Here is a 25,300-nt window from a genome sequence, read left to right as displayed (position 1 = left end):
TTAAGAGCATTGCCTGCTCTTCCAAAAGTCCTGAGTTCAATTCCCAGCAACCACATGGTGGCTCACAACCATCTGAAATGAGATCTGATGCCCTCTCCTGCCCTGCAGGCAGACACACAGAATATTGTATACATAATAAATGAATAAATAAATAATATTAAAAAAAAATGGTCAAGTAGCCAGTTGCAGTGGCAGGAGGCTTAGACAGGAGAATCTCTTGGACTCAGGGACTTGAGTTAGACTGGGTAATATTGTGAGAGTCTCTTGGGGAAAAAAAAAGAAGGGAGAAAGAGAATAAATTTTAAGTTTCTTTTTTTTCTTGTGAAGGTTTGTTTCATTTTCTAGTATTAAAAAGAAGCTTGTTAGATCTCTGTATCTTCTTAATTTTTCTGTGAACCTAAAACTGCTGTAAAATTTGTTCAGTTTTTGTGAAGAAAAACAGAGTGTGGTATTAAATACCTTAAATGACATCCCCAGATGATTTTATTCAGGACTGCTGTTTCTTGTTTCTACCGTCCTTTTCAGAAGCTGAACAAGGAGACAGGAACATCCACCCCACAGCGATGATGCTGACCAGCATTATCAACTTACTGCAGACTCTGTGTCTGTCCGTTGGTGTCCACGCTGATGTCATGCAGAGCGAGGCTACCAAGACTTTGTGTGGACTGCTGAGAATGTTAGTGGAAAGCGGAACAACAGATAAGCTATGTATGACATGAATCAATATGAGCACAGAGCCTCAGTGTGGATGCGTGTGTGTGAACCTCTCATGCCTGTGTGTCTGTGGGTCAGTCTGGGTGTGAGACTGTGAGTCAGGTGTGTGTGAGGATTTGTGTAGGAAGGCCCCTGTGGCTGCTGGACCTCAGCATTATAGACATGATGTAGCAAACAACAGAAAATTTCACTAGGGCTGCTTCCTTCTGAGGCTACCAGAGAGAATATGTTCCAGGCTTTTCTAATACTGGTTTGCTTGACAGTTCTTGACTTGTAGGCATGTGAACATAGTCTTTGTCTTCTTGTTTACACTCTCCTCTGCATGTGTGTGTTTGTGTACATGTGCTTCAGATTTCCTCTTTATAGGGATACCAGTGGACCTCACCTAGTTTATTTATGTCTTCCCCTTGTGAGATGCTAGAGTCAAGGCTAGCACTGAATGAGGGCGGGCATGGGATGGGGGAGGTGTATCTGTGAGGACTACTCAGCCTCTAGTGCTGCTCCCTGAGAGCTCTGGAGACCAGGGATCCTCACGGCAGGCTCTCAGCAGAGCCCTGCTCCTTCCCTTTGCCTTTTCTTGGACATCTTGTGCTGCAGACTTCACTGCTGGTCTCCTTGTCTTCTGTGCACTCTGCACCACTTATGTCCTTCTCTTGTGGAAATCTTTATTTGCTTTGGGCCCAGTCCCTTCCTGCATGTTATCTCAGTCTTTACTATTAATCCTCAGAGACCTTATTTTCAACTAGGATCGAATGCTGGTGTTCTGACTGAGTACCAGTGTAGAAACGGCAAATATCACTTGAACTTGGGTGGGTGTATCTGTGTGTCTGAAAGTGTGTATGACTGTCAAAGGAATTTGGAGCATGTGTGGCTGTTAGCATGTTTGTGAGTGTGAATGCACACAGATGTGTTTGGATACATTTCTGATGAGTGAGTGCATATGTGTGTTAGCTTTGTGTGAGTAAATGCTGGTGTGAGAGTTTGTTTGCCATCACTGAGCGTGTCAGTCAGAATTCTCTAGAGAAACAGAACTGACAGAATGAATCTATCAGTGTGAAAACAGGGTTATTAGAGTAGCCTACAGACTGTGGTCCAGCTATTTCAACAGACAGACCGAGCATCCAGTGGTTGTTTGGTCCACAAGGCTGACTGTCTGTACTGACTTTCAGTGTATGCCAGAACCCCAAAGAAGTAGGCTCTAATGCCCGTGAGGGCAAGAACTTCAGTGAGAGCAAGGAGCGGGAAAGAACAGACGCTTCCTCCTTCCATGTCCTGTATGTAGGCTCCACACTAGAAGGTGTGGCCCTGATTTACGAAGTGTCTTCCTACTTCAAATAATCCCATCAAGAAAAATTCCTCACAGCTGTACCTAGCATCTCTGGTTTTAGTTAATTCCAGGTCATCGGTTAGCAACCAATAATAGAGTCACACTGAATGAGTGATCTTGTGTTGGAAGCATGAAGTTATGTGTATTTGAGTGTTTCAGTGTGGTTGTATGAGTATGTATGTACGGGAACGTCTGTGGACAAGTAGCTGTGTCAGATGTAGTGGGAATGTGTTTGTGTGTGTTCCAGTTGTGTGGTTGCAAGTGTGTGAGAGTGGTCGGAGGGAGTGTCTGTTCCTGACTGTGAGTGCAAAACCAAGTATCAGTAATGAGCATGCACGAGTGTCCGTGCCAGTGAGAGTGAGGGTGTGTGGGTGTGGGCTGGGGGGTAAACTTGGGCACACATGGCTGTGATAATATGGGAGCAGGTGTTAGTGTTAGCTGGGCACATGCATGCTGTCAGTGTCTGTTGTGAACGTACATAGGAGAGTCAGACTTTTGAGTGGGTCACTGAGAGGAGGCTTGGTTGGTGATAGAGGGAGAAAGTGAGCACATATATGTGCATAGGTAGATGAGCGCAAATGGATGTGTGTGCGTATTTTAGTATGAGTAATTGTCTAAGCATATGTCTTCTGTGTAAATAGGAGAGGTGTGTGCAAAGTGTTTACTTTGGTTCTGTGTGCAATGTATGATTGTGAGTCTACTAGTGATTGCAGTAGTAGTAAAGGTGAGAGAGCTTGTGTGAGTATGTGTGAGTGACTGTGGCAGACAATATTTGAATATGTCTCAGAAATTTTATGAGTTAGTGAATGTTAGTATGTGAGCTTGTGTCTTAGCTAAGACATGGGTCTTAGTGAGCTTGGAGGGCAGGAAGGCAGCATGGGCTGGGGGAAGGTGAGTTGCTGCTGCCGCTGCTGTTGCCATGGGAACTCAGACCATAGGCTTCACATCCTAATTTGAGAGAGAGTAGAAAGTAGACACTGGGAAGTCAGGAGTAGAAAACCTCGTTCTCATGGGCATATTAGAATGTCCCTCTAATCCCATCACTGGAGAAGTAGATCATGTGTTCTGGCTACATAAGAAAAAAAATGAAGTAAACTTGGATTGGGCATTTTATGATGTCAGTCAAAATTGTGGGGACATGTAAGGCACATGAGATTAAAAGGTATAATAGTTGTGCACTGTAAATTACTGCTGTTAGAAGTGTAGAGACAGGGTAAGTAGGTTAACTAGTCTGATCACATCATTTGAAAGGGTTCAAATGATGCCATGAAATGTTTTTTGAGCCAACTTAAAGCCTTTCTCCACTCCTGTCTGAGTCCCCTTGTAAGGCAGCTTATTGCCCAAAATGAATTGGTAGGTAATTTAACTGTGAGGGTTGTGCTCATGCTTGGTTTCTGACTCTTGGTTCAAGCGTGCTCTGTCTCCTCTGGCAGCTCCTCCAGACAGACTGGTGTGCAGGGAGCAGCACCGGAGCTGGTGTACACTGGGCTTCGTCCGGAGCATCGCACTCACCCCACAGGCCTGTGGGGCTCTCAGCTCCCCAAGGTGGATCACGCTGCTCATGAAGGTTGTGGAGGGGCATGCGCCCTTCACTGCCGCCTCCCTGCAGAGGCAGGTAATGTGCTGCTAGCCAAACCCAGCTCACTGACGGCAGTCCTGAGTGAAGCTAGACCTGGTAACCATGCTTCTTCATGGAGAAAATAGCCACAGGTGCAACAGGAATCTCCTGGCCTTGGCTGCTGAGGGTCTTGATTACTGCAGTCCCTTCACTTGCTAAATAAGCTTCTTTGCCTTTTCTCAGTTGCTCTCATCTGCCCATGGAAGTAGTAGCATGGTTGCCAGGAATTAAGTTTAAAAAACAGTTTCACTTAAATACATGCATTTTGAATTTCTGATAGTTTCCTGTTAACCATCCGATAAATCATGAATGTCAAAGTTGCAGATGGTTAATTTCATTAAGGGATAAAGTAAAGAGAAGGTAAAGCTGTCTGATGTCATTTTGTGTTGTGTTTGAGCAGATCTTAGCTGTCCATTTACTACAAGCAGTTCTTCCGTCATGGGACAAGACAGAAAGGGCACGGGACATGAAGTGTCTGGTGGAAAAGCTGTTTGGCTTCCTGGGCAGCTTGCTCACTACTTGTTCTTCTGATGTCCCATTACTTAGAGGTGAGTGGCGGTGCCTGTCCTTGGTGCCCCTCTTTAGTGAGTGCTGTGCAACTTGGTTTTCTCTCTGCTTCAGAATCCACATTGAGGAAGCGGAGGGCGCGGCCGCAGGCTTCCTTGACTGCCACTCACAGCAGCACTCTGGCTGAGGAGGTGGTAGGGCTGCTCCGCACTCTGCACTCGCTCACCCAGTGGAACGGCCTCATCAACAAATACATTAACTCCCAGCTCTGCTCCGTCACACACAGCTGCTCTGGGAAGACTCCAGAAAGGGTGTGTTCCAGGTTTCTAGCAGCATGCTGGGATCCTAGCAGTCAAGTTATCTTTTAAACACGAAGCGTTTTTGTTTCATGTTTACTTAAGGGCATTTTGATGGAAATAACTATTAAAGAAATTAACAATTCAGATAGGCATGGTGTATGCCTGTAGTCCCAGCTGCTTGAAAGGTTGAGGCAGGTTTGCCTGAGCTCACAAGTCTGGGACAATGTAGTGATGCTCTGTTTCCTAAAGTGAATTTATACATAGTGAATGAGATAAAGGACTTGAGTTTAGCTGCACTTCACACTCTCTGTCTCCCTTATAGGCCCTGCTGGAGGACTACTTCCCAGACTCGGAGAACCTGGAAGTGGGGGGCCTCATGGCAGTGCTGGCTGTGATTGGAGGGATCGATGGCCGGCTGCGCCTGGGAGGCCAGGTCATGCACGATGAGTTTGGAGAGGGCACAGTGACTCGCATCACCCCTAAGGGCAGAATCACTGTGCAGTTCTGTGACATGCGCATGTGCCGAGTTTGCCCGTTGAATCAGCTCAAACCGGTATGTAGCTTGGCAGAGCTCTCGAGTGTTGGGGTGGTACTAAAACTGGTGTGTAATGTTAGAACCTGTACTTTATATTGTCTTCTAGGAAGCTATCTGTGTGAGTCAGGAGTTCACGTAGCTTTCTTCCTGAGCTAGCTTGTACTTCTAGGAAAGGCCTGCCTCGGGGAGCATACAGCCAGGGACTTTTAGACATAAAAAGAGATTGACATTCTGTAAGGTAATTTTAAGTATTTAAAATAGGAGTTTCTAAAATGTATTTTTATTGAATAATTTGGCTTCTAGAAATGATTTTTTTAAGATAATAATCTTTAGTTAGAAAAATGCTTTTTAATCATGGGGAATGCCATAGCTTAGCTAGCTGCTGTAACACAAGTGCCGTGCCTTAGGATAGTAGAGAAGGTTTATATAATTCTATGTAACCCAAGTGCCCATGCCTTAGGACAGTAGAGAAGGTTATATAATTCTATGTAACCCAAGTGCAATTTGACAATATATTTTTTTAATAAAACATTTTTGATTATAATAGGAATAAGTACATGTAGTAAATTTGGAATGTACAGAAAAAGTCTTAGATTATAACTACCACCCTGATATATTAGTGTTGGTGAACTGGTAAAGAAAACCTTCATATAGAGTATATCTGTTGTATGTGTACTTTTATCTTTCTGTAGTATCTTTCAGAATTATCCTCAGGCAGGACATGACTTGGAGTATGCATATTTAAATTCAGGTCTCATGCTTTAATAAATTTCAGACTTTGTTAATCTCATCAGCAACTCTTTGAAGGATTTTTGTGCCCTTTCTTCAGCTCCCTGCTGTGGCCTTTAGCGTAAACAACCTGCCATTCACGGAGCCTATGCTTTCTGTCTGGGCTGAGTTGGTGAACCTTGCTGGAAGCAAATTGGAAAAGCACAAAACAAAGAAATCAGCAAAACAGGCCTTTGCAGGTCAGTGCATAGTGTATTGCTTGTCCTTTTATCAGAGTGGGTTCGTGTGACTGTTGGAGCCTTGGAGTTCACGTAGCACTTGTCGGCTATAGTTAGGGATATAAAGTACTTTTTAGGTTTGCCGTTGACTTCAGATTTGGAACTCCATCACTTCGAACTGCCAGCACCTATTCTTAGCAGACTTTTAGGATATCAGGTTTGTTTCTCCGTTCATGACATTCTCAGGGTCATCCCTAAAGAACTTTGTCTTTGGATTCTCTTGACTTTGTCTCTAACTGTGGTGGGCAGCTTCCTTAAAACCTTTCCTCCCTTTGGGTCTGGGTAACCACTCTTGGGATTTTCCTCTTCCTGCCTTTTGGTTATTCTCAGAGTTTGTTTCTGTTTCTCTTGCTCTTTATACCTTTAAAATCTTGCGGTTTCCCTCGTAACCTCATCTCATTCTGTCTCCTCTTTGAACATACTCCCCCTGTTTACTCTCCATATTTGTTGTTGCTCCAACGTCTGTGATGGTAAACACCTTTAATTTTGAGTCTGCAGTTCACAGCTCTTAGTGGAGGGCCTGTGAATATAGCAGCCGTTTGCCTCAAATTCAGTCTGTGTTCTCCCAGTTGCCTCCATTTTTGTCATCATGGTGAACAAACTGGTCTGCCCGTTGGTCCAAGTTTAGTGCTCAAGGACTCATCTAATTTCATTCTCTCAACCTACACTTGCTGTGCTGTCCCCAAGACCTCCTGCATCCCCTGCTTAGGAAAGTTGCTCCTCTCCTGCATAGGCTATTCTGTGGTCCTTGGTCTGCTGTCAGACACCTGTGGCATGGCTTCATATCACTGGATCAGAGAGCTCATTCTAGGGAAATGGCTTCAGTTAAACTAGATGCTTCTGACAAAATTCCTCCTAGGAATATTGCAAGAAATTATGAAAATGTTTTATTTGTGTCTGGTTGAAATTTCAGTAATTTGGGAAACATTTAATGATAGCAGGAAATGCTTATGTGGTTCTAGCCTTCAGTTCAATGCATTAAGATAGATACCTAGGGTGCTGAAGGAAGGAGACCTAGGGGTCAGAGGTCACAGTTGTTGGTAATCAGTTCATTCCTGAAAGCCACGCCATTGCTTTCCTGTTGTAGAGATGGCACGCATGGTGAACATGAGCTGGATATCTGGTACTGACTGGTTCTTTTGTTCCATAGGACAAGTAGACTTGGACCTGCTGCGCAGCCAGCAGCTGAAGCTGTACATCCTGAAAGCAGGACGGGCACTGCTTTCCCACCAAGACAAACTACGGCAGATACTGTCTCAGCCAGCCGTTCAGGAGCCCGGGACTCTACATGCAGGTATCTTCTTAACAGGGGGTTTTACGTAGATGTGACAGAAGATACTCTAGTAGAAACATGTACAAAGAGCATGAATTAGCAGTTCATAAAAGGAGAGCGCGTGCCTGGTGTGTGGGCTGGCTGTGCTGCAGATGCAGTTGTCAGCTATGAGACCTGTGTGTCTGAGGACTGATGCCTGGCTGTGTACAGTGCAGGCGGGCCAGCACACTACCTTCAGTAGAGGTGGGTTGGCTGTTGAGAAGTAGGATACACAGATTTTGTTTTCAAATTCAGATGATGGAGCAGCTGCATCCCCTGACCTTGGGGACATGTCACCGGAAGGGCCACAGCCTCCAATGATCCTCCTGCAGCAGTTATTGTCCTCAGCCACCCAGCCATCTCCTGTGAAAGCCATATTTGATAAACAGGAACTTGAGGTACACTTGTCTGACCTTGATCGCTTTAACTCAGTGTGGTTAACTGTGAATGACTGACTGACTAGCTCTGTACTGAAGCAGTCCCCTTTCCTAACGTGCTTTATTAATGCATTTGGAGATGCACTCGTAAATCTGTCCTCTGCAGTGCAGCTCATGGGAGATGCTGCTCGTTCCCTTTCGCTCAGATGGTCGAGGGCCCTTCTCCTAACCTTCCTTGTTTGCCTAGGCTGCTGCCTTGGCCCTCTGTCAGTGCTTGGCTGTGGAATCCACACACCCTTCCAGTCCAGGCTGTGAAGACTGCAGCTCCAGTGAGGCCACCACCCCAGTCTCCGTACAACACATCCATCTTGCCAGGGCGAAGAAGCGCAGGCAGTCACCAGCGCCTGCTCTGCCTATTGTGGTGCAGCTCATGGAAATGGGATTTCCTAGGAAGAATATAGAGTTTGCTCTGAAGTCGCTCTCTGGCACCTCTGGGAATGCGTCTGGTTTGCCTGGTATAATTTTTTCTTGTATATGCTTGCTTGTTTTTTGGGTTTGAAGTTCAGTGCTATTGGTCTTGAAGGTAGCTGAGTGTTTTTTCTCTTAGGTGTTGAAGCCTTGGTTGGGTGGCTACTAGACCACTCTGATGTCCAGGTTACAGAGTTCTCGGATGCAGACACAGTATCTGACGAGTATTCAGACGAGGAGGTGGTGGAAGATGTGGACGATACCCCGTACCCTGTGGTCAGTGGTTCCACGTATCCTACCAGTTTTACACGATGATTCTATGTTACTTTTCTCCATCCCTCAAAAGAACCAGTGCATGCCCTGTGGCCAGTTGTGCAAGCTTACCCACAGCTCTGCTATATACAGAACCAAGTTGTCTCTTTTGCTGCTGAGATAATGATTGGTTTTCCTCTATTAAATTTCTCTTAGTTTTAGAAGCCATTGAGAACAATTGAGTGCTGTTGGGTAGAAGACACTGGAGAGCCGTGTCTGTTGTGGTCACAGTTACTCTGCAGACTGAAAGAAGGAGGATTGATTGAGCTGAGAGTTCGAAGCTATTCCTGGCAGCATCATTAGACATTGTCTGGCTAAAATACAAATAAATATGCTGAACCCTCCATAGTAAGAGGATCATGAGTTCAAGGATGGTTTTAGACTAGCCTTGGAAGTATACCAATACTCTGTTTTTAAAAGTCAAAAATACATGCCATAGTGCTGCATGCTTGTAATACCACTTTGGAGACTGAGGCAGAAGGATCAGGAGTCAGAAACCTGGAATGCATACTGACAGCCCGTGTAAAGACAACCATTTAAATAAGCAATCATATTTTGTGTGATATAGTGATTTTTTACTTGAAACAATTGTTTTATAAAATTCATTTTTAAAAGCTTTGGAAAGTTTTGTTTATTGCAAACTGTTAAGATTCATTTTGCCTAGAATTATGGCTAAGAGGTTAAAAGCACTTGTTGCTTTTACAGAAGACCTGTGTTCAATTCTCAGCACCCACATGATGGCCTACAACCATATGCAACTTCATCTGTCCTCTGATGCCAGGCATGCTTGCAGTGCACATGCATCTATGCAGCCAAAACACTAATATATTTAAAATTTTTTACAAAAATTTATTTTACATACTGTGCTATTGCTGTTAAGGTAGGAAGATTTTTATAGTGAAAGTGCAGTATTGTCTACTGCATTTGTTTATATTATGGATTTCAGTATTTTTGTTTGTTTTTGTCAATAGGGTCTCATTGTGTAGCTCTAACTGGCCTGGAATTACTATGTAGGCCAGAATGGCCTCAAATTTCTAGAGATCCATCTGTCTCTGCCTCCTGGGATTAAAGGTGTGTGCCACCATGCCCAGCTGACAGTCTTTCTTATGTATCTTTTTCAATTTGTTTATGTGTTTATGTCACTTAGGCTGCTGGTGCTGTTGTGACTGAGAGCCAGACTTACAAGAAGCGTGCTGACTTCCTGAGTAACGACGACTACGCTGTGTATGTGAGAGAGAACGTTCAGGTGGGCCTTGTTCGTCTTTCATCTGACAGTGCTTGAGTACCGCCCATATGCTGGGCAGTAGCTGAGCTGACAGAGTCCTCGCCCTGCGGGTGGGTGGGGGCCTGCCATCCCGGGAATGGAAGGCAGTCAGACTGCTCTTTACTCCCTGCACTCAGGTGGCAGAGACAGGAGGATCTCTGTGATTTTGAGGCCAGCCTGGTTTATAGAGTGAGTTCCAGGACAGGCTCCAAAGCTACAGAAAAACCCTGTCTCAAAAAAAAAAGGGGGGGGGGGAGATCTGCTTATTAGAAAGAGATACGGATACCATGGGAACGAGAGGAGACCAGAGAGCATGCCCTTGGGACAGTGATTAGATCTGTGTTGGGAAGGTTCAAATAGAACATGAAGTAGTACTGGGAAGTGTCTGGACTCATGCTGAGACTTTGGTAGGAAGGCTTGTTAGATTCTTATGTTGACAGGTGTTGTTACTGGGTGGACATTCACCTTGCATGTTTTCAAGAAGTTCCCCAAACGTAGACCCATTATAGGCCCGTGTGATGGTGATTTTCTAGCTTACTTAATGCTTTTGGATTTATTAGCTTAGGTTTTTTTTGATAGATTTTTTTTTTTAATCAGCTTTAGTTGTTTTACAGTTCTTGGAGGAAAGGCAGAGTAAGCACCCTGTTTAAAATCAGTGATATTAGAGGTTGTCTCTCAGTTTTCTCAGTGATGCATTGGTGGTCGGCTGAAGGTGACCAAGAAGCTTTGGTTGGTTTATTGTCACCGTGTTGGATTTATTAGCTGTAGCTTGTGTTTGAGCTGTTATTCCTTCTGAAGATGATACAGGTTCATGTATATATTTCCAGCGCGGTCTGTTCTACCTGTGCTAAATAAATGCTGCTTATCTTAGTGTGCTTTCTGCTACTGTGATAAGGCATCAACTCCAAAGGTTGATTTGGCTTACATGCCCCAATCACAGTCTGTCAAGTGGGCAAACCAGGGCAGGGACTTAAGGCAAGACTCTAGAGACAGGAGCGGAAGCAGATGGCATGCAGAAATGCAGCTTACGGCTCCCCATGGCTTGTCCAGAGCGGCAGTGCCCACGGTGGGTTGCACTGCCCCCTCTAACAATTATTAATCAAGAAAATGACTCACAGACATGCGCACAGGCCAGCCTGATGGAGGCAGCTCCTCAATTAGCGTTCTGACTTCCTTGGTGACTCTAATTTGTGTCAAGTTGTCAAACTAACCAGCACAATATTTTTAGCTTATTTCTGGGTCCTAAATAAAATCTTTACATTGTATCTTCTGTCTAGGTGTACTTTACTGCACTTTGCATTTCAATTTCAGGTCGGAATGATGGTTCGATGCTGTCGAACATATGAAGAAGTGTGTGAAGGTGATGTGGGCAAAGTCATCAAGCTGGACAGAGATGGATTGCATGACCTCAATGTGCAGTGTGATTGGCAGCAGAAAGGGGGTACTTACTGGGTTAGGTATATTCACGTTGAACTCATAGGTGAGCACACTCCTTGTTAATACATTTTATTTCTGAGAGACACGGTTCCCAGAAAGTGAGCACTAATCATAGTGTGTTTGCCAATGAACTCCTTAGGCTATCCTCCACCGAGTTCTTCTTCTCACATCAAGATTGGAGATAAAGTACGGGTCAAAGCTTCCGTAACCACACCAAAATACAAGTGGGGATCCGTTACTCATCAAAGTGTGGGGCTTGTGAAAGGTAACAGCCAACAGAATGCTTTGTTACAAACTATAGTTTCCTTTATTACTGTATGCATTAGCATTTCTTTTTACCATACTATCAAAAGTTGAATGAATATGTCTGAGAATACAGGAAAGGCCAGGAATAAACAGACATAAAATAGCCAGGTCAAACAAAGCAGATAAACAGACGAGTGTCACCATTGCTTCATGTTTCAGCACTTGGACTCCAGAATGTTGCTGCTTTCCCAGGGCTCGGCCATTGTTAGAGCTTCCCAGGTCGTGCAAGAACAAATGACTTCTTTTATATTTTAATTTTTATTATAAGTATTTTTCTTTACTTAAAAGATTATTTAGTCAGGTGGTGGTAATGCACGCCTTTAATCCCAGCACTTGGGAGGCAGAGGCAGGCAGATCTCTGTGAGTTCGAGGCTAACCTGGTCTACAAGAACAGGCCCCCAAAGCTACAGAGAAACCCTATCAGCTTTTTTTTTTTTTTTTCGAGACAGGGTTTCTCTGTAGCTTTGGAGCCTGTCATGGAACTAGCTCTTGTAGACCAGGCTGGCTTTGAACTCATAGAAATCCACCTTCCTCTGCCTCCCAAGTGTTGGGATTAAAGACATACACCACCACTGCCCAGCTGCTTAAAAGATTCTTGTGTATCAAAACAAAAATACATTTAAAAAAGCATTTATAGCTGCTAAATCAGTGTTTTGACAGAAGATTGTTCTTAAAGGATGGAAAGTTTTAGCATTGTTAATGTGGTTTATTTCCTAATATATGAAGGGACTAAGTGCAGCTTTTGACCTTTATAATTAAAAACTCCTTAGTATGGAGATTATAAGCACAAATAGAAGATACTGCAGTATACGAGCATCTGTACCTTCTCATCGGTGCAACCACAGAGAGCTCACTCTTGCTCTGCTGGAGCTGGCTGATGACTAAGTGCCGTCTCATTGCTAAGGAGCGTTCTTTCAGGAATGTGACTGCCTACAGCACTTACCACAGAGCTGCAGTATTGAGCTGTAGGTTTATGTTGACTGCAAAGTTGTCTCAGGTAGTTTCTGTCCTGTGCTAGCTTTCAGTGCCAACGGAAAAGACATCATTGTGGATTTCCCCCAGCAGTCTCACTGGACTGGGTTGCTATCCGAAATGGAGTTGGTGCCCAGTATTCATCCAGGGGTCACGTGAGTTTCTGGTTTCATGATTACTAGATCAGTTTGGGGAGGAAGAGTTTTCTTCTAAAGTTATTTAAGAATGACTTCTTATCTTTCTTAAAAACAGCTGTGATGGCTGTCAGACGTTCCCTATCAATGGATCCAGATTCAAGTGCAGAAACTGTGATGACTTTGATTTCTGTGAAACCTGTTTCAAGACAAAGAAACACAACAGCAGACATACTTTCGGCAGGATAAATGAGCCAGGTAGAGCTGGATGCTTGTACTTCGCCCTCCATTAAGTCCCACTTGTGAAATAACTACTGAAGTCTGCCGTTAGGTTCACGTGTGTACAGGGAGTGTTGCAGAGAGAGCACAGTTAGAGAGAAGGGACAGTCGGATCCATTTCCTCCCCTTTCCCTGCCTTCTTTTCGTTAAGAGTAGTAAGGTTTGCCTGTCTCAGTTTCCAGAAATTTTAGAATCATCTCCAGAAACTAAGAGCACATCTATGTTTAGTTGGGTGCAATGGAAGTTGGTGGTGTAGGGTTTCATTTGTAGTATTATTTGTATTGAAGTAAAATACACAGAGCTTAGAATTTGCCATTATAACTTTATAGTGAATGTGCTGTGTATGATGTTGTACAACTGTCTCTACTATGTATTTCCAAAACCATCTGTCCATCCAAACAGACATTAGCATTTAACTTCCTCATCTTGTCTTTCCTAATCCTGCTGCCTTAGTTCGGCTTCCTGTGGCTGTGATAAAACACCATGACCACAGAAGTTTAGGGAAGAAAGGGTTTATTTAATTTTGCAGTTTACAGATTTATAAACCATGGCAGTCAGAGCAGGAACCTGAAGGCAGAAACTAAATCAGAGCCGGGCGGTGGTGGCGCACGCCTTTAATCCCAGCACTCGGGAGGCAGAGGCAGGCGGATCTCTGTGAGTTCGAGACCAGCCTGGTCTACAAGAGCTAGTTCCAGGACAGACTCCAAACCCACAGAGAAACCCTGTCTCGAAAAAACAAAACAAAAAAAATAAAATAAAATAAAAAGTTAAAAAAAAAAAAAGAAACTAAATCAGAGGCCATAGAAGAGTGCTGTCTGTTTGCTTGCTCCCATCCCAAGACACAAACAGATGCTTGCCCACCCATGTTAATGGCTGCATCATTCACAATAGCCAACATGGAAAACAAATCTTAAATGGCCATGAATAAATACATGGATAAAAACACTTGGTATACATATTCGGTGGAAAGTTGTGACTACCAACTGCGTAAGACACATTCTGATGAAACATTACAGCACAGAAGAACCCTGAAGACAGTGGGGTAAACTAAGCCTTAATCAGCAGGGTTGGTTTGTCAGATGTTAGTGATCAATTCCTATTTGAGCTCACTTTTATCAACTGTCATTGACATAGGTGTATGTTGAGCTGTAATCTAGTGAACAGAGGACAGAGAACACCTCCCAAATGTGATGTCACTTCATAGTTCACTCTTGTCTGTACTTCCTGCTGGGATTTCAAATGCAGCTCGGCTGCTCACAACCCTCTTGGGCCTTTCTGAGAGCAATAAAGGAAGCTGTCAGATCCAGGCCACGTCTCCTCTGCACACTTCCGTTTATCCCTAGCCTTCTTTAGTTGCTGGCCTTAATTCTTTTCTATTTCATTATTTCGGTACTTTCAAACAGAGGTTTGTTTACTTTTTTTTTGTTTTGTCTTATTCTTTTAGTTGGGAAAGGCTAACTGAATTTCAGAATTCACCATTAATGGATGTGTAAATACAAAGTTGATCTTTAGTGCTGCATTTATAAAAGTATTTTTATTATTCTTATTTTTGTAGTCTAGAGACTGATTCTGGGGTATCCTGTATACCACACACACATTCTCCCACTGAACTACTCTCTCAGATCCTAAAAGTCGTTCTAATAATATTTTGTTGTGAACGGACACAGGTTGTTTGGAAATACATTGCCTTGTTATTATCTGAGAAGATTTATGTGGAATGAATTACAGTATTATACAGACCTCATTTCTCAAATTGATACAAAGTAATATTGGATAGCTTTTAGAAAGCCATTTTTGGTATTAACTAACGGCTCTTTTAAAATTTAAAGATATTTGAAAATAGCATAGTTCGAAGCGCTTTGCTGTGTAGTCCTCTGGATTCTCATAGTGTCTGTCCTCTGTTTGACCATGCAATAGGGCAGTCTGCAGTCTTCTGTGGCCGTTCTGGAAAGCAGCTGAAGCGCTGTCATAGCAGTCAGCCTGGAATGCTGCTAGACAGCTGGTCACGGATGGTGAAGAGTCTGAATGTGTCGTCCTCTGTGAACCAGGCCTCTCGTCTCATCGATGGCAGTGAGCCCTGTTGGCAATCATCTGGGTCCCAAGGGAAGGTAATGTTTGTGGGATGTGTCAGGAAACACTCTGATTTAGAAGATGGATTTTAGACCTTTGCATTGAACTGAGAACTTTTACCTTTGCTAATACCCTCTTAACGCTCATTTTAAGTTTCAGGTCATTAAATAATTTTAAACATACAGACTAGTATATTGTGTATTATTGTTAGATTTTTAAACACTATGAATAACAGATTTTATTAAGTGACCAGTTGAGTAACCAATTATTTTATATATTTTCATATGTAAAATGTTAATTCCTATTATACTCCAGGTTACAAGTTTTTCTAGCATACAAATGAGTTTTGGGGATTTCTCTAACACTGTTTGTACCTTGTGTGCCAGCAGGGCAGATGTGATGGGAAGGGAAACATTTTCTGTGACCCAGTCTAGATCCTGGACAGAAGTCTGTAAATGCACCATTTCTGTGACCCAGTCTAGATCCTGGACAGAAGTCTGTAAAGGCACCATTTCTGTGACCCAGTCTAGATCCTGGTCAGAAGTCTGTAAATGCACCATTTCTGTGACCCAGTCTAGATCCTGGACATAAGTCTGTAAATGCACCATTTCTGTGACCCAGTCTAGATCCTGGTCAGAAGTCTGTAAAGGCACCATTTCTGTGACCCAGTCTAGATCCTGGTCAGAAGTCTGTAAATGCACCATTTCTGTGACCCAGTCTAGATCCTGGACAGAGTCTGTAAATGCACCATTTCTGTGACCCAGTCTAGATCCTGGACAGAGTCTGTAAATGCACCATTTCTGTGACCCAGTCTAGATCCTGGACAGAAGTCTGTAAATGCACCATTTCTGTGACCCAGTCTAGATCCTGGACAGAGTCTGTAAATGCACCATTTCTGTGACCCAGTCTAGATCCTGGACAGAAGTCTGTAAATGCACCATTTCTGTGACCCAGTCTAGATCCTGGTCAGAAGTCTGTAAAAGCACCATTTCTGTGACCCAGTCTAGATCCTGGTCAGAAGTCTGTAAATGCACCATTTCTGTGACCCAGTCTAGATCCTGGACAGAAGTCTGTAAATGCACCATTTCTGTGACCCAGTCTAGATCCTGGACAGAAGTCTGTAAAGGCACCATTTCTGTGACCCAGTCTAGATCCTGGTCAGAAGTCTGTAAATGCACCATTTCTGTGACCCAGTCTAGATCCTGGTCAGAGTCTGTAAATGCACCATTTCTGTGGCCCAGTCTAGATCCTGGACAGAAGTCTGTAAAGGCACCATTTCTGTGACCCAGTCTAGATTCTGGTCAGAAGTCTGTAAAGGCACCATTTCTGTGACCCAGTCTAGATCCTGGACAGAGTCTGTAAATGCACCATTTCTGTGACCCAGTCTAGATCCTGGACAGAGTCTGTAAATGCACCATTTCTGTGACCCAGTCTAGATTCTGGACAGAGTCTGTAAATGCACCATTTTTGTGACCCAGTCTAGATCCTGGACAGAGTCTGTAAATGCACCATTTCTGTGACTTAGAGTGACACTGCTCAGATCAGCAAGTGGTGGGAAGAGATGCTCTTTCTTCCAGAGAGGGGTGAATCTTCACACCCCATTTTACATTTAAAACTCAGGTTCAGGCTTCAGTGATATTGTTTTATTTTACTTTGTTTATTGGTGTGTGTGTATGTATGTATGTATGTGTGTGTGTGTGTGTGTGTGTGTGTGCGCGTGTATGCACATGGAGGTCAGAGCTCCTGGTTTTCTACCATGTAGGTTCCTTGGGGTTGAACGCAGATCATCAGGCTTAGCAGCAAGAGCCTTTGTCTTCTAAGCCATCATGCTAGCACCTAGTGAAGACTTTAGCAGCTAAATATAACTTAAATTTCGGTAACTGAGAGTGTATTTTCTTTTTCTTCCCCCTTTAAAAAAAGCATTGGATTCGTTTGGAGATTTTCCCAGATGTTCTTGTTCATAGATTAAAAATGATAGTAGATCCTGCAGACAGTAGCTACATGCCATCCCTGGTTGTGGTGTCAGGTAATTGAATTCGTTTCCTCTAAAAGAAGCCTCTCCTATCGTTTAATAAAGATTGCTTGTTTGATTTCTTTACCTTTCTTTTCCCCCAGGTGGAAGTTCCTTAAATAACCTAATTGAACTAAAGACTATTAATATCAACCAAACTGACACCACCGTGCCCCTGCTGAATGACTGTGCCGAGGTGAGTTGAGTTGTAGTGACCTGTTTCTTTCTGTGTGATTGTGTGTAGCCCATGGATGGCAGCTATGTGTTCGCACTTAGCTGAGTTTTTTCCTTCTTAAATGATTTATATTCCTTAATACCAATTACTTCTGCGAAAGAAACAAAACCGACTTCACTTTTCCCTGTTTTTGGTAATAAGCATGTGTTCATATTCCTAGTGCTCTCTAAAAAAAAGCTTTGATTGGAGTCTCTCTCTCTCTCTCTTCCTTTTTTTTTTTTGGTTTTGGATTTGTTTTGGTTTTTCCAGACAGGGTTCTCTATGTAGTCCTGTTGTCCTAGAACTGGATCTGTAGACCAGGCTGGCCTCAAACACACAGAGATCTACCTGCCTGCCTCTGCCTCCAGAGTGCTGGAATTAAAGTTATGTGTGACCACCGTTCCTGGCTGAAGTTGCTCTTTACATCCATACATATTTGTCAACACCCAATATCTTTTCCTTAAGGTAGATTTTCTGACAATATTTGTGATATTGAAATTGCTTCTTTGTTGAATCACCTTTGCTTCAACTGCTGAACCTGTGAAGTAATAATAAAATATCTTGCAGAAAGAATCTGAGTTTGTTGTGTCTCTGGAAAAGTCCGTCTGACAGGTTTTCTGTACACATGTAGGATGGCTGTGCCCTCTGCACATGGTCTCTTTGCTGTGCGGAGACTTCAGCTGGCCGGGTCCTCTGCATATGGTCTCTTTGCTGTGCAGAGACTTTAGCTGGCTGTACCCTCTGCACATGGTCTCTTTGCTGTGCGGAGACTTCAGCTGGCTGTCCCCTATGTACATGGTCTTTTTGCTGTGCGGAGACTTCAGCTGGCTGTGCCCTCTGCACATGGTCTCTTTGCTGTGTGGTGACTTCAGCTGGCTGTTCCCTATGTACATGGTCTCTTTGCTGTGCAGAAACTTTAGCTGGCTATGCCCTCTGCACATGGTCTCTTTGCTGTGCGGAGACTTTAGCTTCTAGTCATTCTGCTTCTTAGCTCTGGGGCTCATAGCTCTACTGTTGGTGTTCTGTGTAAAAAGTTCTCATGTATGGCTATACCAAGTGTTTTCTGTGTGTTTTCCTTTAGCCATTTCAGCGTTTCCAGTTGCTCTCCTGTTCACTTTAAGTTTCGTGTAGGGTGAGAGATAAAGATCTCATTCTTCTGCAGGTGGGCATCTAGTTGTGTCAATCCTCTGTTTACTAAGTTTTTTTTCGGTGTTTGTTTTTGACACCGTTTTTTGAAAAATAGCGGTGTGCCTTTATTTCTGAGTTCTCTGTTCTGTTTTGTCAGCATGTTTGTTTTTGTACCAGGACCACGTGGCTTTCGTCACTGTAGTGCTCTGTAGAATAATTTGAGGTCATATATATATTATGATGCATCTGGCAGTGTTCTTTCCGCATAGAATTACTTTGGCTACCCAGTTTGTTTTCATATTTCCATATGAGTTTAAGATTTATTTCTACTTCAGTTAATACATCATTGCAGTTTTGAAGAAGCTTATATTGAACCTGTTAATTATTCTTGGTGACAGAGCTGTCTTTATGACATTAGCTCTGCCAAGACAGGGGCCTGGGCGTGTTTTAGTCACCTAGTGTTGTCTTCAGCGTTCTTATACTTACCTTCTGCTGAGCGTTTATTCCTAGATTCTTTTTTTTCTCCCTCTTTTAAGAAAATATGGTATACAGGATTTTTTTCTTTTGAGTTCCTTTCTCAGCAAGTTTACTATTGCTGTATAAATAAAAGCTATTACTGTTTGTGTTATCATTTTGTATACTGCATTTACCAGATCTCCTAGTTTCCTATTAGACTCACTGTGTCTTAAGTATAGAGTCTTGCCATCTGCACTTTAATATTTCCAGTTTTTAATCCCTTTGTATTTCTTTCTCGTTGCAATAGCTGAGATGATGAACACCATATTTTATAAGAATGGAGGAAGCAGGTTCTCTTGTCTTGTTCCAATTGTAGAGGAGATGTCAGTTTCCCCAGTTAGTACGGTGTTGACTCTTAAATTTGCCGTATCTAATAGCCAATATTACTATATTGGGGTCTGTTCCATTTATTCCTAATTTCTTCAAGAACTTTTATCTTTAGTTCAGCTCTGTAAATTGCCTTCTCTGTATTTATTGAGATGATGATGTGGTTTCTGTCCTTAAGTCTATTAATATGTTATATTATGTTGATTGAGTTGCATATATTGAACCAACCTTTCATCTCTGGAAGGAAACCACCTTGATCAAGGCATATAATCTTATTAATGTGATTTCGACTTCAGTTTACAAAGGTGTTTTTATATCTGTTGATAAAGAAATTAATCATGGTTTCTTTGGTTTGATATCAAGGTGATAGTGATTTAGTAAGATAAAATTGATACTATACCTTCCCCTTTTGTTTTGTGAAATGTTCATAAATGCTGATGGGTGTCAGATTTCCTTTAAATATTTGCTACTATTCATCAGTAAACTCATCCAGTTCTGGGCTTTTCACTGTGAAGGGTTACTTATGTATCGCTTCTACTCTTTTAAAGGTATGAATTTGTTTATATTGTTTACATCCTGTAGATTTAATTCCTGTAGGTCATATACACTTAGAAATTTTTTTCTTCTTGATTTCCAAACTTGGAACACACATTTTCAAAGTATTCTCTAATGATCTTGTGGGTTTCATTGGTACCTGTTTTAGTAATTTCTTTTTCAGGTTATCACATGGGTAATGGAACATTGTACCCTTGTAGGAGCTTGAAAATTTCCTTCCCCATTTCTTCAGTGAGTCATTCTTCATTTAAAATGTATTGTCTAGTCTTAAAGTATTTGTGTGTTTTCTAAGGGTCACTGTGGGGTGTGTTTTTCCCACCACATTCAGGGATTATTTCTGCTCTCTGTCTGCCTGTAACATCAATTTTTAGAGAATGGCAGGAATATTCAGTAGATACCTGTTAAATCCACTTTCTCAGTATTTTATAGAATTTGGAGCCCCAAGATTCCGGGTATTAAATACTTACCTATAAATTTTTACTTAAAAAATTAAATAGTTGTGTCCTCTTGAATTGTTCTCTTTATTAGCATATAGTAACCCTCTGTGCTTTATCACATCTATCCTATCATATCTATCTATCTATCTATCTATCTATCTATCTATCTATCTATCTATCTATCCATCTATCATCCATCTATCATCCATCCATCCATCCATCCATCCATCCATCCATCCATCCATCGTGTGTGTGTGTGTGTGTGTGTTTGGGTTGATAGTTTTCTCGCTTTTATTTCATATGAATTCAGTCATGTGGATTGTCTTCACTTGGGTTTATATTCAGGGGGAAACTGGCTGCAGTAACATTTGTGATGTTTGGACAGTAGTACTAGTGTTAGCTACAGGAGTGAGTTCTGTGTCCCTTACTTGTCCCTATAAGATTTGGAGACAGGGACACTAGCCTTCTGGTTGGGGGAAATGTTGCACACTCACAGGGATTAAGAGTATCAGTATTTTAAGTAGTCAGTGAAGGAACTGTGGTGAAAAATAGAGTAAGAAGGAAAGTATGTGGGTTAGAGGTTTAAAAAAAGCAGTAGAAAACAATGTATATTAGATTTAGAGAAATGAGACATGGATCTAAGAGCCTTTTCCAAAACGATATAAACCACAGCATATTAATCGACTACTTAAGGTACAAAAGTATGAATATGGAAGAATGAAATTCTTAAAATGAAAAAAGATGTATGTGTATAAAATAGATTGCTAAAATCAAAAGATTACTGATAAAAAGCCATACTGGATAAAAGAGAAGAGGTACTGTTGTCTCAGGAGTGCTTCTGGACCCTGGGAGGGGAGAGCCTGTCCCTGTGTTGTGTGCATCAGGGTCTGCCACCAACTCCATGGAGCCCCTGTACCTCCTCCTTGCTGTGGCCTGGCTGTGGCTGTCACAGATCTTAACTTTGTACCCGCACCCGTGCTTCTGGCCCTCTACACAGTCTAGCTTGGCATTTGGTGCTTCCGGCCGGATGCTGTGCCATGTTCTGGCCAGATGCTGTACCATGCTCTGGGTTTTACAGTCCCTTCCCTGGGTCTGATTCACTTGTTGTGTGTGATTTCTCAACTCCACAATCCCTATTCTTCTTTTGCCGGTCAGGCACAGATTTGGCTCAGTCTCTGGCATTCTTTCCACTTCTCCACTGCCTGGCTGTGAGATTGCCTGTTACTCCTCCAGGCAGTGGTGGGGAAGGAGGATTTTAAGTGTTGAAAGCATTCAGTTTCAGGTTCTTCCACCTTTTTGTAGGGTGTAATTTCCCAAGGTCTAGTTAGCTTGATGTTCTGACTCCAGTTTGAATTTCCAGCAGCTCACACTTGTCTGTCCTGGCAGCTCACATGCTTTCCCTGGGAGCTAGGAGTCCCGTCAGGGCACTTGCTGGCAGGATTCAGCCCTGACCATGCTCCTTGGTGTGGTCAGATGAACTAACTGGCTTCTTTGGGGGCAGGACATGAAATCCCACTCTGTCTTCTTCCTGTTTTATGTAGTTCTTTATGTTATTTCTCCATTTTATTCTTTGATTTCTCCTTTTATCTTTCCTTTTTCTACCCAGACTGGTGAAATCACAGATGCAGTTTGTAACCTGCAATCTTCCCAGAATGTCAATGTCAGTGTCTGTCTTCTGAGTCTGAGGCGTCTGTAACTTGTCATTTTCTCATCCAGTATCACAGGTACATTGAGATCGCAATAAAACAGTGCAGGAGCTCAGGGATCGATTGCAAAATTCACGGTCTCATCCTGCTGGGACGCATCCGGGCTGAGGAGGAGGATTTGGCAGCGGTTCCTTTTCTGGCTTCAGATAACGAGGAGGAGGAGGACGACAAAGGCAGCACTGGGAGGTGAGAGCTTCTTCCTCTGGGACCGGCTGCCTTCTGTCCCATCCCCAGATTGTGAATCGTGCCTACTAGGATGCTCAGTCGAGTTGTCAAAAATAATTATCTTGCAAGAAAATAAAACATAAAAAATGCACATTTCAAAAAAATGACCATTAGAGAGAAGATTGGGGAAAAAAAGCTTACTTTTGTTTTTAATCTGAAACGTTCTGTTCCTGTTTTGATTTAAATCCCTGTAGCTTCCTTTTGTTTTCTGTGCTAGATCATGATTTTCGGTAAGAACCAACACTCAAATTGCAGGTTTAGCTGACCATTCAGTACTTAACATTGTACCACTCATTGAATATTCTGAATGTCAGTATTTGTTTCCCAGCCATATATTTGACCAAAATTATGTTCCATGATAATTTGATGCTTTGTATATAAATTTGTTCTACTTTGCCTCTTATCAGATAAGTCAGCTTTTCTACATTTTTTATTTCCATACCGTGGGATTTTGATCCCCTAAAGTAAATATTTATTGCTATGTAACATTTGGTTTTTTTTATATAAAAGATCTGTTTATATAAAGAGTAGTTTCTAAAACCCAGAATCTTCCATTCCTTGTAAAAATGGATTACAAAAACAAGTAAAAGAAGCAGGATTTTAGCACTTGGCATTAAAGTACCAGCCGAGGCCATCTTAACCTTGTCCTGTGCACTGCGAGCATTAATCAGGTAGAGAACTGGAGTACTGTGGCTCCCACCAGGGACAGGTCAGGAGATGGGATCAGCAAGGCATATAGCAACCCAGGAATGCAGTCATGGCAGAACCCCTCCATCCTGGCCTTTCCAGCTTGTGTTGTAGGCAGAGGATGTCAAGGAAGAAAGTAGCATATTGCTTTGATGTATATTAGAATACTTCCAGTACTACATAGTTAAATCTGTTTAATTCTATCTTTGAGAAATAAAATGACCACATACATGTTTAGGTACGGACCCTCCTCTCCCCATCCCCCTCCCCAAATACAAAATGCAACAAGGCCACTTCTGGGTGGAACCTGTTAGGTCATTTCCCCAAGGGCTCTCAGGTCCATTTGTGCTCACTGGGCACGCTGTTGAGCACTAGGACTTGTTCTGAGCCAGGAAGCAGTGTTATGTTTAACTTGTGTTTAGGAAGAAAGCAGATATGCACTGGATTATAGATGTTTTGCCTCATGGGATCTTACGGTGCAGGAATGACCGAATTATCTGATACCAGAATGTTCTCCAACAAAAGTACAAGGTTCAAATAATAAATTCTGCTCTTAAAAGATAACACGTTACTGGGTGTGGTGGTACACATCTATAATCCTAGCACCCAGGAAGCTGAGGTGGGTAGATCTCTGAGTTTAAAGAACAGCCTAGTCCAGCTAGTGAGTTCCGTGCCAGATGGGGCTACATAGTGAGACCCCATCTCCAAAACAAGCAAATGTACAGAAAGAAAACAGACTAACCTGTAAATGTTTACTGTACTGAAAGTAAGATACAGTGATAATCTGCAGCTGTCGTCCATGTCTGTGGAAATGCCGGTCCTCTGGAGCACTTGTTATATACAGACTGGTGGTTTCATGTGCTAAAGCAAAGCTTTGAGATGGACTCCTTACTTGTTATTTAAAACTCTTTCATGTTTTAAATGCTTTGTTTCTACCTTTGTTCCCTGTCTAGTCTCATTAGAAAGAAGACTGCCGGGTTGGAGTCAACAGCTACAATAAGAACCAAAGTGTTTGTGTGGGGCCTGAATGACAAGGACCAGCTGGGTGGGCTCAAAGGCTCTAAGGTACCTACCCCGTTCCCTGTGCCTGATGGCAGTGCTTGCTGCTTGTGCCTGAGGCTCAGCTAGGCAGGCTCTTTAACCCTCTTTCTAGATGTGGGTTCTGAGTTCAGACTTTGTGAGCAGCTTCTCTCCTTTATATACAGTTGTATAGAGAGAATGCTTTGTGAGCACAGAGACATGGGACAATAGATCTGAGTGTGCATGCTTGTCATTGTGGAGTGGGTGTGGGTAGAGACACACATCCATTGACTCACTCATTTTTTTTTTAAAGATTTATTTATTTATTATGTATACAGTATTCTTAGTATTCTGCATGTATGCCTGCAGGCCAGAAGAGGGCACCAGATCTCATTACAGATGGTTGTGAGCCACCATGTGGTTGCTGGGAATTGAACTCAGGACCTTTGGAAGAGCAAGCAGCACTCTTAACCACTGAGCCATCCCTCCGGCCCTCACTCATTCATTTTTGTATCCTGATCATGGTTTCCCCTCCCTCCCCCTTTTACCCATTCATTCATTCATTCATTCATTCATTTTTGCATCCTGATCATGGTTTCCCCTCACTCCTCTCCACCCAGTCCCTCCTTTCACTGTTGATTAATCCTGAGACTGCTGGGCAGTGGTGGCGCACGCCTTTAATCCCAGTACTCAGGAGGTGGAGGCAGGTGAATCTCTGTGAGTTCGAGACCAGCCTGGTCTACAGAGCGAGTTCCAGGACAGGCTTTAAAGGTTTTCCGTGTCTTGAAAAACCAAACATTTGCTTCTATGCTTATACTTGATTTCACAAATAATTGGGTTAAAGGCTAATTTTTGAAGTGCTTACTCACAAAAAAGGTGACATTTTCCAAATAAAAAAAAATAGAGTAACTATAACAAATAATGCATTTGAATTAGGATTGAATTAATTGTACATTGTATCTTGTTTGATGAGGTCCAAAAAACCCAACTTACTCTAATTTTTAGTATTGGGGTACAACTTCACCTGATGAGATCTGTTCTTTTTAGTCTCTGTGGTGACAACATCAATTATGTGTCTCTGTCACGGGTATTGTTGGGAAGCAGAGATTGCTGGAACTCACTTACTTGAACTAATTTATATTGTTATTTAGGCAGCCTTAAATGACATTTATGTCGTGAGGTCACAGATCCCCATTTTGCAGTGGTCACTGATAGTTAGGTATAGGTATAGGTATATTGATGGTTAGGTATAGGTCAGGTATAGGTATAGGTATGTTGATGGTTAGGAATAGGTCTTATCTGGACCAAAGCCTTTTTTACCTCACACTTCCAGGTGATAGTCCATTCATAATGCAAAACAAATCACCATATAATAATACAGGGTTTCTTAGGCAGGATTTTTAATTTTAACCACATCTATCACAGTGAAAAGCAGAAACATGTAATTTATTTCCTTCCTTCTTTCCTTCCTTCTTTCCTTCCTTCCTTCCTTCCTTCCTGCCTGCCTGCCTGCCTGCCTGCCTGCCTGCCTGCCTG

The 25,300-nt window shown here is 42.5% G+C and overlaps 1 protein-coding gene across 1 annotated transcript in view; it reads left to right on the top strand.

Annotated features, from left to right (window-relative positions):
* Herc2 (HECT and RLD domain containing E3 ubiquitin protein ligase 2) overlaps positions 1–25,300 on the top strand; it is a 154,660-nt gene that overhangs the window by 76,838 nt on the left and 52,522 nt on the right. The window contains exons 38-57 of the mRNA XM_075952430.1: positions 526–708; positions 3,475–3,656; positions 4,060–4,207; positions 4,281–4,477; positions 4,788–5,018; positions 5,830–5,968; positions 7,158–7,301; positions 7,575–7,717; positions 7,944–8,211; positions 8,304–8,440; positions 9,624–9,722; positions 11,052–11,220; positions 11,317–11,442; positions 12,502–12,610; positions 12,708–12,847; positions 14,786–14,976; positions 16,859–16,964; positions 17,054–17,145; positions 21,843–22,018; positions 23,698–23,809. Of these exons, the coding sequence (XP_075808545.1) occupies positions 526–708; positions 3,475–3,656; positions 4,060–4,207; positions 4,281–4,477; positions 4,788–5,018; positions 5,830–5,968; positions 7,158–7,301; positions 7,575–7,717; positions 7,944–8,211; positions 8,304–8,440; positions 9,624–9,722; positions 11,052–11,220; positions 11,317–11,442; positions 12,502–12,610; positions 12,708–12,847; positions 14,786–14,976; positions 16,859–16,964; positions 17,054–17,145; positions 21,843–22,018; positions 23,698–23,809 (3,092 nt within the window). The remainder of the gene's footprint in view (positions 1–525; positions 709–3,474; positions 3,657–4,059; positions 4,208–4,280; positions 4,478–4,787; positions 5,019–5,829; positions 5,969–7,157; positions 7,302–7,574; positions 7,718–7,943; positions 8,212–8,303; positions 8,441–9,623; positions 9,723–11,051; positions 11,221–11,316; positions 11,443–12,501; positions 12,611–12,707; positions 12,848–14,785; positions 14,977–16,858; positions 16,965–17,053; positions 17,146–21,842; positions 22,019–23,697; positions 23,810–25,300) is intronic.

Source organism: Microtus pennsylvanicus, chromosome 18, assembly GCF_037038515.1.
Source record: "Microtus pennsylvanicus isolate mMicPen1 chromosome 18, mMicPen1.hap1, whole genome shotgun sequence".
NCBI lineage: Eukaryota > Metazoa > Chordata > Mammalia > Rodentia > Cricetidae > Microtus > Microtus pennsylvanicus.
The sequence above is the reverse complement of the archived record's forward strand: the minus strand, read 5'-3'. Positions and strand labels throughout refer to the sequence as shown.